The sequence below is a fragment of the Etheostoma spectabile genome, chromosome 17, assembly GCF_008692095.1.
Source record: "Etheostoma spectabile isolate EspeVRDwgs_2016 chromosome 17, UIUC_Espe_1.0, whole genome shotgun sequence".
In the NCBI taxonomy this organism is placed as follows: Eukaryota; Metazoa; Chordata; class Actinopteri; order Perciformes; family Percidae; genus Etheostoma; species Etheostoma spectabile.
Window position 1 is genome coordinate 15,581,849 of NC_045749.1, and position 12,316 is coordinate 15,594,164.

Genomic DNA, 12,316 nt, shown 5'->3' on the forward strand with positions numbered 1-12,316 from the left:
AAGCTCATTAAGAGAACACCAAGGGTTTGCAGCGTTTGCAGTTATTTCACACTTTTTTGTTAAGTACATAATTCCATATGTGTTCATTCATAGTTTTGATGCCTTCAGTGATAATCTACAATGTAAATAGTCATGAAAACACATTGAATGAGAAGGTGGTTCCAAACTTTAAGCCTGTATTCGATTCACCTGATTCACCTGGAGTTAAATGAGAAGATCAATATCAATTTCATCTCTGTGCAGTCAGTATTGAGACTGGACCAGGATGTGTTTAGTGGGCTATGTTTTGCAATTCACACAAGTTCAAAACAGTCATAGTTGACTTGGTAGAACTTGTGTAGTATCCTAAAACGCAGCCTATGATGGCTGAAAGGATGGAGTTAAAGTAAATTGCTCATTTAAGGAATGGGGATATGATAATTGTAGGCTAGCCATGGTTCATAACTTGAGTACATAGAAGATATATTGTTTTTGAGTTACTTATTCTTTTTGTGCCCAATCATTTAGGGGTAACACTTTATAGTAAGGGTACATAAATTAATTGATGCATGATTTTATGCATGAAAAAGCATGAATTAATTAATGTAGTACTTCATGAACTATCAGTAATGTACAAGGATTATTGGTATCTCGTGCATGACTTAATATAGGAACCATGACTTGTGCATCAATTAAGGTATTTCAATCTTCATGATTTGTGATTATGTCGTGCATCAATTCGTGATACTGTATGTACACTTATTATAAAGTGTTATACATTTAAATAAACAGGTGGATAAGAGGTAAAACATTTTTTTTTATATATTAGCCCTAAATGTCCCATTGATGAAAATGTTTCACATTTTAGAAGTGTGTGACATTTGAAATGTCTGGATGCTGTGGGTCATTGTTTCTGAGATGCAGTTACATTTAACAAAGATAATTAGCCACAGCAGAATAAGAGAAATAAACACAACAACAGGGGATTCTCTAACAAAGTACAGTTTGCTTAACTAAACTTGAGTAACTTCAGAGAAATAATTGGTTTTAATGTTAAATGATTTTTAAGCTTTTTAACATGGATTTTTTTTGGAAAGTGATTGATTACTAGTGTGTGACCAAAAAGCAGCTTTATCACATCCTGGTATGAAGCCGGAAAGCTTAGACCTCTATTTATCCTCAATGCACTATCTCTCTGTTCTCCTCAATCTGTCTTCATAGTGACTCAAGCACCTCTCAAAAGTTAAAAAACAAAAATTGTCTTGCAGTATCTAACCTTCCAAAAGACAAAGATTTTGGTTTGCAGTTGTGATTTCTTTTTGTTCTTAAAGTGGTGGTGATGGCGCTGTCGACACGACACATGAGATCTGGGTTTGATTCCCACTGCGATACATAAACCAATTTGTCCTTGAGCAAGACACTAAAATTAACCCCTAGTTGCTCCAGAGGCATGCAACCACTGACATATATATAGCAGTTGAAAGTTGCTTTGGATAAAAGCTTCAGCTAAATGTAATGTAAAATCCATTAATGGAACACTGATGGGTTGAAGGTTTACTCTGTAGAAAATGCAATTTCCTTGTACAGTAATTATTCAATCAGTCTTTCCAGTTGCATACTTTTTGTCCCATTTGCAAGTCTAACTAGCATTTACAGCATCTTTCTCTCACAAATTTGGTTTCCACTTACTGTACCAAAGCCTAGAGGCATTGACCAATTTTGTGATGTACCCACTTGATGGTATAACATTTTTTGAAACTGACTCCAGTCCTTTTGACTTTAAATTTCAAGTTTATTGTTAGAAATCACCAAATCACATACTTGCAAGTAAGCATCTACCACCAACAAGCTAATGCAATGACCAGTAAAGGTTTTAATGAGTAACAATGGCATGATTAATGGTAATTTATTCATGGAAACAGCTTAAACAACTTAAAGGTCCAGGAAAAAATTTTTAAATGGACAATATGTTTTTGAGATATAATGTACCTGACAACAATGCAATCTTGTCACTTAGCTAATGTTTTTAGAAATTTTTGAGGATACCGGTCACACTGAACACACAAGGCAGCTTTTCATCACTGAATTGAAAGAGTGATTGTAACATAACTGCACCAGACGTGAGTCTACAAATTCAGGTGCAGGGCCTGCTTTGTGTTGATGAAACATGTACCAGACATGCTTAGTTAATAAACTTTTGTGAATAGATAGTTGTACAACAAACTGATCAATGTTGTCTTACCTAATTTCTTTCAGTATAGCCTACTACAACTGCATGGCTCATGGTGTACCATAATTAATCGTGCATACAAAAGTATGGCTGTATTCAAATTGGCCGGATGCAGCAATGGTGGGTCTGTAAAATGGTCTTTGGAAGGAACTTCTTTTGTTGGAACATTTGCACCGTGAAAAAGAGAACGCCACACACATGGCCGCGGGAACATATTTTGAATTGGGGTTGCTGACATTTCAGACATAGTCAACCAACACACACCACACTGCATCCATCACAATGCTTCACAAGCGGAAAAAGAAAAACAAGAATTCAATCCACAATCCAAGACAGGGCAAAACTAGGCATGGGTAACGCAAAAATCTACAACAACGGTACAGAACAGGCGAACTACAAGCTCAAATACTGAGCCACAAAATATAAGGGTATAAATCACTCACTGAATTAAATTAAATCACATCAAAAGATAGCTGCCTCGTTGTCTGTTGCTAATAATTCAAGTCAGTTCAATTTTATTAATAGTATCAATTCATAACAAGATTTATCTCAAGACACTTTACAGATAGTGTAGGTCTACACCACACTCTGTTATGTACAAGCACACAACAATTCCAGTAATTCCCCAAAGAGCAAGCAACTAGTGCAAGCAACATTTCGACAGTGGCAAGGAAAAACTCCCTTTTAGGAAGAAACTTTGGACAGACCCAGGCTGTTGGTAGGCGGAGTCTGACGGGCCGGGTGGGGTTGAAATGAAGAGTGGCAATAACAGTCACAATAAAAGATAATGGAACACTGACTAAAAATAGTAGTTTGTAGTAGTTTATGGCATAGCAGGGCACTGCACGGCATTACACGGAACAGCAGGACACAGCAGGACACAGCAGAGCGTAGCAGGATGTTACAGGGCATCGCAGGACGTGTATCAGGACCACGGCGACAGCTGCAACCATGATTTTGGAGGCTCCATGATCCAAGGAAACATGCTGGGGAAAAAAGAACTTAAGGACTCTGGGGAATGACTCCCCAGGGTTGCTGTGGGAGTGACGGATGTAGAGGTGCTCCTGCTACTTTTTTCGGTTAAAGTTGCTGGGTTTTCTGACTTAGGTCTGTTAGGCTTTTTAGCCTGAGATTGATTTATGAAGAAATTCAAAATGCGCTTCCATTATAGGCAAGCTAACTTTTGTACTGTTGACCCGCCTCACTCTTGGCAAAATTGGCAGATTCATTCTGATCAAATTGTGTTTATCTCTTACCAACCGAATTTTAAAATCAAATTACATGTGTAATTGTAATCAAAGGGAATAGGTTATTATCAATTATCATTTTATTAAAATAAATGAATGTAAATTTAAATGATGGTTGTAGTTTGACTAACATTCACTGAAAGAGTGCTGCAGCAACTCCCCAGTTGGATGGTTAATGCTGCAACCATATTCTTTGTAAATCTTTGTTATCGTTCACTGAAACAACTATGCAGGCCTGACTTATTGCACAATCCAAACTTTCTTCAAAACAGGCCCTTTTCAGTGCGTAGCTTGCTTGCTCAAAGTTCGTTGTTGCTTTCTGAAGCAAACAGAGTTTGAGAATGGCAACACACAAAGAGCGGATGTTAAGCAATTATCCTGGAAATGTGCTTCTGTTGATCCAGAATATGCGTACAGTGTTGTAGCAGACTGTGACAAATGTTGTGGATGTTTGACTGCATGGATTAAAATGCAGAATGCAAAAGCAAGGCTTACTACTACTGTGTACTATACACACCCATCACAGAACTAGTACAAGCAGTACAGGCAAACACCTGTAGTATTTTCTTTGTATTGTTCTACATGAAGAACAGGCAGTATTATAGCATCTAAAGTACTGTAAAATAAGTTGGAGAAAGTCAAAATGCCTAGGAAAAGGAAACACTTCTGTGGCTACTTTATCACATTAGGACATTAACACGTGACAAGACCACAAGCATCAAGTATTATTTAAAATGTTATTTAAAAATATGTTTCAATGTGCACAGTAAGTGACGCCATTCATGTACCTTTCAAGCAGAACTCTGTATGAGGTCTGTTTCTTTTGCCTTTGTTCTGCTACTGAGCTATTTCATTCTTTAAGCTTTAAGTGACTTATTCAAGGACATCTTGTTTATGTACTGAACTAGTGCTCACTTTACGCTTTCACATGCCCAGCTTTTAAACACCGGCCTGAGGATTGCCATAGCAATATTCTAGTCGTCAGCCCACATCCTCAACTTGTAGCTATTGTCTGTTAATTGTTTCATTCCTAAAGTAGTTCCTGGAAGCATACAGATATTTATGTATGCAACTAGTAGTTAAGTTTTTGTTAGTAATTACAGTGATTGAGGACATTCATGATTAAAACTCTTCTGCTAATAGTTTGGTGGATTGATACAGCAGTTTTCATTGTTAAAGCAAATATGCATGCATATGGTTTTATACAAAATAGAAACACATTTACACAGGTAATGCAATATATATATTTAGACTACACAGTACATGCTATTGTGTTTTATAATACAGTATTGACCTCCATAGAGCTGTTGGAGATAGTAACAAATACACAATGTACCATAAACATGCCACAAACGTAAATACATGAGTATTTAATCATTCAGCTGGACATAATCATAACTCCTAAACTGAGAACTGTTTGTTGACTTGGTTGTCATTTTCTATATCATGCTATGCAGGTTTGATCGGTTGCAATAATTCAGTCGAATTGATTTTATCAGAAAATATACACATATTGGGACACAAGCTGTTGTAGTTTGCTGTAAATACTACTGCCTCATGCTCCAAGAAAACCACCGATGACTGCTTCTCTGCGTTTGGGTGTCTCTAGTGTGATCAATGAATCAATCCCAGCAGTTTTACAAGCCTTATCTCCAAAGTTGCCTTTATAAATGGCCGTGGATGGATGCTTGTGGAGGCAGAGGCGCTGTCCAAGGTACTGCATTCAGCCCCTCCCCGGTAGACATCATTGAGAGACACGTGATACCGCTCTGTCTGTGGCTCCTGACAGTCGCTGGATAAGCTCAACAGGGAAACCAGATTGCACCTTCTCTTTCACAAAGATAACTGGATTTTCATCCCGTGCTCCCAACCTACTTCATCCGGCAGTTTCATTTTTCTCTTTGGTTGTGTTTTGTCTTTTTTTTAAAATCGGGAAACAAACTTGGAGGACAGAATATTTAAGGTCATTTTTTTTACCACTAAGCATGTAAGGTTTTTAGTAGAGTTAGAGTGAAAGTGGACCCGTGTGTGTCTCCCATTCTCTCTCTCTCTCTCTCTCTCTCTCTCTCTCTCTCTCTCTCTCTCTCTCTCTCTGGCGCGCGCGCTGATGCTGTGATTCACTTGAAAGCAGATCTTGATGTGAAGGTTTCGCCAGAGTGGATTTGAGGTACAGGCTCTCCAACGGACCGAATATATGAATACGGACAGTCGTGTTTTAAAAATCAGCCCGCGGTGTTTTGCATGAAATCGCATTTGCTTTTCTCTTGTGCCAACTATTTAGGGTCCCGTTGAAGTCAAGGTGTACGTGCAAAGGTAAAAACAAAAAGAATACCGTCTCATCTTGTTTTTTTTTGCAAGGAATTTTAGGGTTGTGAGCGACTGAAAAAATCCGCAGATATGGAGATAAAATAACACTCTTATTTTAGTGCGCCCTTTACAGCTGTCACCCAGGGGATGTTATGGCATGGGGCATATTGATGAGATGATGTCCCGTTTTGGTCATATTTAGCCAGTGAAACGCTAAATTCTGGTGCGGATTACGTTATATCTCATTATGCACGATGATCATTTATTGTTATTCATTGATGTTCCTGGAGATGTTTCAGCAAAGTGCGGTGCCCAAGTAAACCCGATTTCCATTTTTTCTTCATTGAGATGCAAACTAATTGCGGAGGTTTTAAATGTAGGTGATCGTCTTTGGTGTTTGGAAGGAAAAGCAGAATCCGTCTCATAGTCCGAAAAATAGGGACGAGGGCATTTGTTATGAAGAGCACATTTTGGGGGGTCTGACTGAGACCCAGAGGCAGCCCAACTGGTTCGTCTTACACAAACCAACCATTGTGTATCAAATGACGCACTTTTTCTCATGTTAGGTCTTCAAGAGAGGGCAGGCCAGTGAATAGTATGGGAATGCTGCTGATATGGCTAATGGTCTTTCGCCGTTGCAGAAGTTGGAACGAGTGCAAGCAAAAGAAAATATTCTTAAAAGAAATAATGTTGTAAATAAGCGGTTTCCTTTTTTTTTACTTTGTTGTAACTGAGATTGTCTGCAGAAATTGTTTTTAGACGTGCGAACATCTGCGATTAATGATGCTGATTTTGTATAGTCATTTACTTTTTTATATTCCATGGCAATGTGCACGTATTTTTTTTAATCTTTTAAACATTGCATGTTGAAACACAAACGAGGTGGACACTGGCAGACCACTGTCCAGCGCTGCTGTAGGCTTCTTGGAAAGCCGTGGTAATATTCATCTTTGGATAGGCCTACGTGGCTCATGTTCCGGTTTGTTGCAACAAAAGCCTTTCTGGATAAGTGCTTGATTGGCTGTGCTTCTGCCTTAATCATCGTATTAACTCTGACTTTTGATTAAAGCTTTTGTCAAAGTGGATTTGGAAATGGATGTGGTGAGAACTGCTGATACTGTATTAAAATACTATATTAAATTTGCTTTTCTTTTGCAGAGAGCTTTGGGACTGAGGACAACCTTGACAGACTGCTTCTTTTGCTGAGCTTTTCAGCCAACGTGTCTCCATATGGCATTTTTTCTCATTGCTACAGAGGATGCAGGGTGAAATGCCCCAAGCAAGGCTTCCAGTTACATGCCAACGAATGTTGGCGTGAACATGAAGATTAAAGCTGCCATTTTAACTCAAGTGAAACCGTGCACACACTAACTGGCACCAGAAGGGACTGTTCCATAATTACACAAATTAGATTGAGTGTGCCCAATGGATATTTGAATTTCTATCACTTTGCTCCAAATAGCCATGGCAGAGAGGACCTTTACACAGTTCAAACCCTTTTGGCGCAAACAGTGAGAGGTTTGGCCAGTGGCCTGGACAGTGTGAGGTAATGGTATTTGCTCCAGGAAATAAGTGCTGGCCAAGCCTATTGCTATGCAAATATTATATAGCATTTAATCTCTTCTCTTACAATGCATCAGCTCACACTTTTTTATACATGTAGACAGTCACTTATACACGCCAGTCTACTCTCTCACAGTCAACAAGAAATATAATTCTTGCTTAAGCAAAGGTTCTTATAAATAAATTAAGACCTATAAATCCCTGTTAACCTGCACAGATTTTGTGATCACACAATGGTTTTACAAAAGCCACATGGTGCCCATATCATTTGGGTTGGGCTGCTCATTTGCTGCTTTGTAGAAACAGGCAGTTGTCTAGAATTTACAGATGCTGAGGGGCAGTGGGCTAGATTTCCAGTGTGGAATGCATGTTGTGAAAGCGAGATGAGCTTCAACATGAAAACAAAGAGTTCCCATGGGCTGTTAGTTTACTTCGACGATGAGGGATTTTGTGACTTTCTAGAACTTTTCTTACTGAATGGTAAACTCAGCCTTCGTTTCTCGATCTTCTGTGCCGAGCCTGCAACCGTCGTTTCTGACACAGCAGTCAACGACAGCCAATGGCACGCAGTCACAATAAGGAGAAACTTTAAGAATACAACCCTGAAGGTGGACAATGAGACAAAATGGGTTGAGGTGAAGTCAAAAAGACGGGATATGACTGTTTTCAGCCATTTATTTGTTGGTGGAATACCACCAGAATTACGATCCGTGGCGTTGCGACTCACATCAGCTGCAGTAAAGGATCAGCTACCTTTCGTTGGATGGATAACAGACGTAAAGGTCAACAACACGGAGTCTGTCATGATCAACAGTGAAGGGGTCTTGAAAGACCTCTGCGGTTCAACCAACATGTGCTTAAATGGAGGAGTCTGCAGTTTAATTAACAATGAACCAACGTGTGACTGCAATCGGACGGGGTTCCAAGGAAAGGACTGCAGTGAAGGTAAGACATCTGGATTCAGTTCAGACATACAGTCGGTACAACATGTCCTTTGTAACCTTTCCAGTCAGCTGCAAGATGGACTGATTTAAACAAATTCAAGTGCCCCATTAGTCATAAAGTAATGCCATTCCCTCCTCTATTTGGCTAAATCCATATGTGTGTCATCGATCTGCATTACAGTTTGTAATGAGCAAATCTCCTGCAAGGCCTCATTAGCAAAACATGCAGGTGTTCTCCATCCCCAAAGGTGTCTTCCATTCTTATAAAACAGGTCCATGGGGATTGGTTGACCTTTGAAACATCCTCTCCAATGGCTTGCCTCAAACGCAAGAGTAGGAGTAACCTAAGAGTCAGATGTAGTAAACACGAATGATGTCATTGACTTCACATAGTGTAAAAAGCGGTCAACAGATATTTGCAACATAAGAGAACCAAAATTATAACTGGGTGAGGTTTTTTTGTGTCATTATTATTGCATTGATAATTTAAGTTTGTCACATTAGACTCTATCGCTGTCATATCATTTTCTAAACAAGAGCAAACCAAGCATGACTGAGCCACGACTTCCCCTCAAAACGGTGATCTAAATGGCTAAATCATTCTAACCAATAAAACATTCCACTGTGTAATGCAGAAGAATAAAAGACCCGGCTAATCAATACACAAAGAGAACATGGCGTTCTTTGAGGTAGTGAGAATAGTGTCACTTTTGTCGTGGCCAAACATTGTGATCATAATATCAGGATGTCTGTTAGTTCTCTCATTAGTGTATCAACATGTAAGGTATTGAGTGCAGAGCTGCCCACAGGTTGGCGGTTTACTGCTGTGGTGGGGAGGAGAAGGTTTTTTGGTCAGGCCAAGTGTGATGGGGGAAGGGTGTGACGTGTACGGTGTGTGTTTTATTTTTAAAAATCTATTTCTTAAGTTTATTAAAACACTGATCGACTCATTATAACATATAGGCCATAATTTACATTTCATTTCATATGCTCATATACTATATCTTTACTCAAGCACGTGCATCTTTTATTAACAATAAACTCATTAGGCAAGCGTTGGATAATTTACTGATGCAGCATAATATATATTCCCATCTGATTGTTGTTAGTCATTGAGGCAAATATGAAATGCCACTAGACATTAGAATGTCCTATGTTGTACTTTCTGCTGTAGTCATGTTTGGTTAATGGTTAATTAACGGGAAGGAGCTTAGGGTCTTTTACTAACCTCATGCACTGACACAATGAATGATTGTTTCTGTAGTTCACTAACAGGCTTTCAGTGTTGGGCAGCATTAAGTATTTGTTTATTTAAACCACTGCACATCAGTGAGAAATAGCAGGCTGTATTGCAATACTGCATCATAGCACCCTGAATGACTTTAAATTAAAAACTACTTTGAATGATACTGCAATTTAATTAGTATTTGCTGTCATGGCTCCATTTCTTGAATGTTAGATAGTAAAGCAATTGTAGGAAAAGATCATCATTTTAACACCTCGTGGCTTCTAATGTTAATAGGTTTATGGCCATGAAAGAACTAATTAGTTATGTTATTGCAGTGTTAAGATGAGTGATGTGAAAGATATCGTCTTTTTGCTGCATTAAGGCTGAGCAGCTATCCTTTAATGAATGTAATGCAATTATAAATATATCAGGACAATGGGGACCATATTCATTATGGTTCATGAAGATGAAAGCTTCTTTATGATAACCAAAACAATCCTTAAAAATATGGTCACTTTCCATTTGACATATCTATATACACACTTATAGGGGAGTTGGTTTTATCATGGACCTGTTCTAGTAAATGAATCTCAAGCAAAACATATTGTATATCAATGAATAAAGTAAGTGTGTGCTGATCTAAAAAACAAAAACTGCAAAGACACAGAACACTTTTGATTTGAAACCCTGAATATATCACTGTTCATCCTAATTTTAGGTGCTGCAGTGACAGTGACAAAGGAGTCACTTTTCCCAGATTTAGTTCTCCTGAATGAACTCATTTGCAGGTTCCAAAATGGTGGGTGAGAAAAACACTCAGAAAGAGAGCAGCATCTTAAACTCCTCCTGAAGGTCTAAATTGATAGTTATACATCTGCGTACTATATGTATATCTTGCCTGAATAACCACGTCAAAGCAGGGAAAAGAAACTACAGGATACTAAACTGAAGTTATTAGATCAACAAGATTACACAAACAGAAGCCTCAAAGACAAACAATATGTCCTCTGCTGCCTTCATCCCAGACAGCCAAAAAGCACAGCGTGGGACTGAAATCCCTCTCTCAATCATGCTCCTGCTCTGCTTGGTGGAATTACGCAAAACATGCAAACAGCACTGTTCTCTCACTCAGTCAACTTATGATGAATATAGCAATGACTTTAAAAGTTTTTTCCTGAGAGGCAGTGTGTGACATCATTATCTAAGTTTGTTGTTCATAGTTAGCATGTGGGTCTAACATTTCTAGTGGTGCTGTTTATAGTGGATATTTTTCTACACTAAAAGCAGTGATAGCATTATTAAAAAAAAGAAAATCGGAAACTCTGGTGCAGCATATCTACCCATAAACACAATGTTGACTTCCTCACTCCGACATCTCCCCATTTAGTGGATTAATAAAGTACACATTATTATTATTTGACAACTTTATGTATACACTTTATCATATTCAGTTGTTATGGCAAACATATTAGAAATCAGTCGACTGATTACACATCCAGCAGACAAAGCAACATTACACAACGTTTAATTCCAATATTTACTCTTTTTGTAGCTCTGTTTTGGTCTCCGCCGACACCTCAGGGGAGATCTGGCTTTATAGCTGCTAAATGCTACACTCTTTCAACCAGCAAGTCACTTATGTTGTCTGCTGTTTGATACTGGGCGGGACTTGTACAAGGGATTTTCTCACAGTGCTGAGAACAGCTGCCCCTTGCCATTGGAAACGGTGCTGATAAGAGCGCTTAGACTGAACTAAAACATTAAAGCTGCGGGTCGTAAAATCAAAACATTGAGCCCAAAGATGTTATAAAGCCACATAGAGCCATTCTCTGTTGGTTCTTAGTAAGAGCAGCATCTCTCTCACGTTACACATTTTATCCATTGGTAATATAGAAATATTGATTACCCCGGCTTTAAATCTAGCTATATGTATTCAATTGCAAAAATGGGGATGTTTGGCGTTGGTGTATCACATCCTTCTTCTTGTGTGTCTGTAAAAAAACTCACAAGCACCAAAACTGTTTACATTGCCTTCCGAGTCTAAATAGCACAAAATAACGGCTTTGAGTTAACAATGAGATTTCTTGACATCCTGTATGTCTTTTATTTGAGCTAAACCACTGCTAAACTGTTAGTCCTTGCTGACCTCTTCCCATCAGCTGTATTTTATGATTCTGCCCAGCCATGTTGTTTAGCGTCACTACATTTGACACCAGACCATAAAAAAGAACTAAGACTGGTAGCTCTCATTTTTGCATGGCACTAACATTGCAAGACGAAGAGACGCAATAGCCACCAAAACCATCCATGCTGAAATTGTTTGAAATCATGGTACTTCCCTTTGGATGAAAGCATCCAACCATTAGTACCTTTGGCAACTAGTTCAGTATTCTAGCAAGTAGAGATATCTTTTCCACCTCCTGTGGTAATGTGGTGTTGCTTCTTGCTTTCTTCCCATCCAGAGCTGTACAGGGGAGGCAAGCAACAACTACTGCAAATGTTTTTTGACCATTATTTAAATTAGTGATTTAAGCTTCAGTTAAAGTCTAAATAAATTGTCTTATCCCAGTCAGGATCACAATCCATATTCAGCAAATTTACCTGTTCAAAAAGTAGAGGCATAGTAAAACAGTTATGTCACCTCATGAGTTTACCTAATGCTCATACATTGATTCACCTCTAAAGTACATCACAGTTTGAAATGTACCTTTTCATTAAATAATTTAAAAGATGTTGGATTACTTTGATTAGATGAAAGGATTGCAGGATTTGCCACCAGACCTGTCAAATCTCCCCTGTCCAACCACAAGCTTGCACA

The 12,316-nt window shown here is 38.6% G+C and overlaps 1 protein-coding gene across 36 annotated transcripts in view; it reads left to right on the forward strand.

Annotated features, from left to right (window-relative positions):
- The first annotated feature begins 5,241 nt into the window (after window positions 1-5,241).
- Window positions 5,242-12,316, forward strand: part of LOC116704888 (neurexin-1a) — a 261,617-nt gene continuing 254,542 nt past the window's right edge. For 23 of the 36 annotated variants that reach the window (XM_032540595.1, XM_032540602.1, XM_032540600.1 and 20 more), the window contains exons 1-2: window positions 5,551-5,769; window positions 6,922-8,271. In XM_032540595.1, coding sequence (XP_032396486.1) covers window positions 7,560-8,271 — 712 coding nt within the window. In that variant the 5' untranslated portion in view covers window positions 5,551-5,769; window positions 6,922-7,559. Of the gene's footprint in view, window positions 5,420-5,481; window positions 5,770-6,921; window positions 8,272-12,316 lie in introns of those variants that run through there. The other 13 variants (XM_032540624.1, XM_032540641.1, XM_032540613.1 and 10 more) reach the window with 4 other exon arrangements.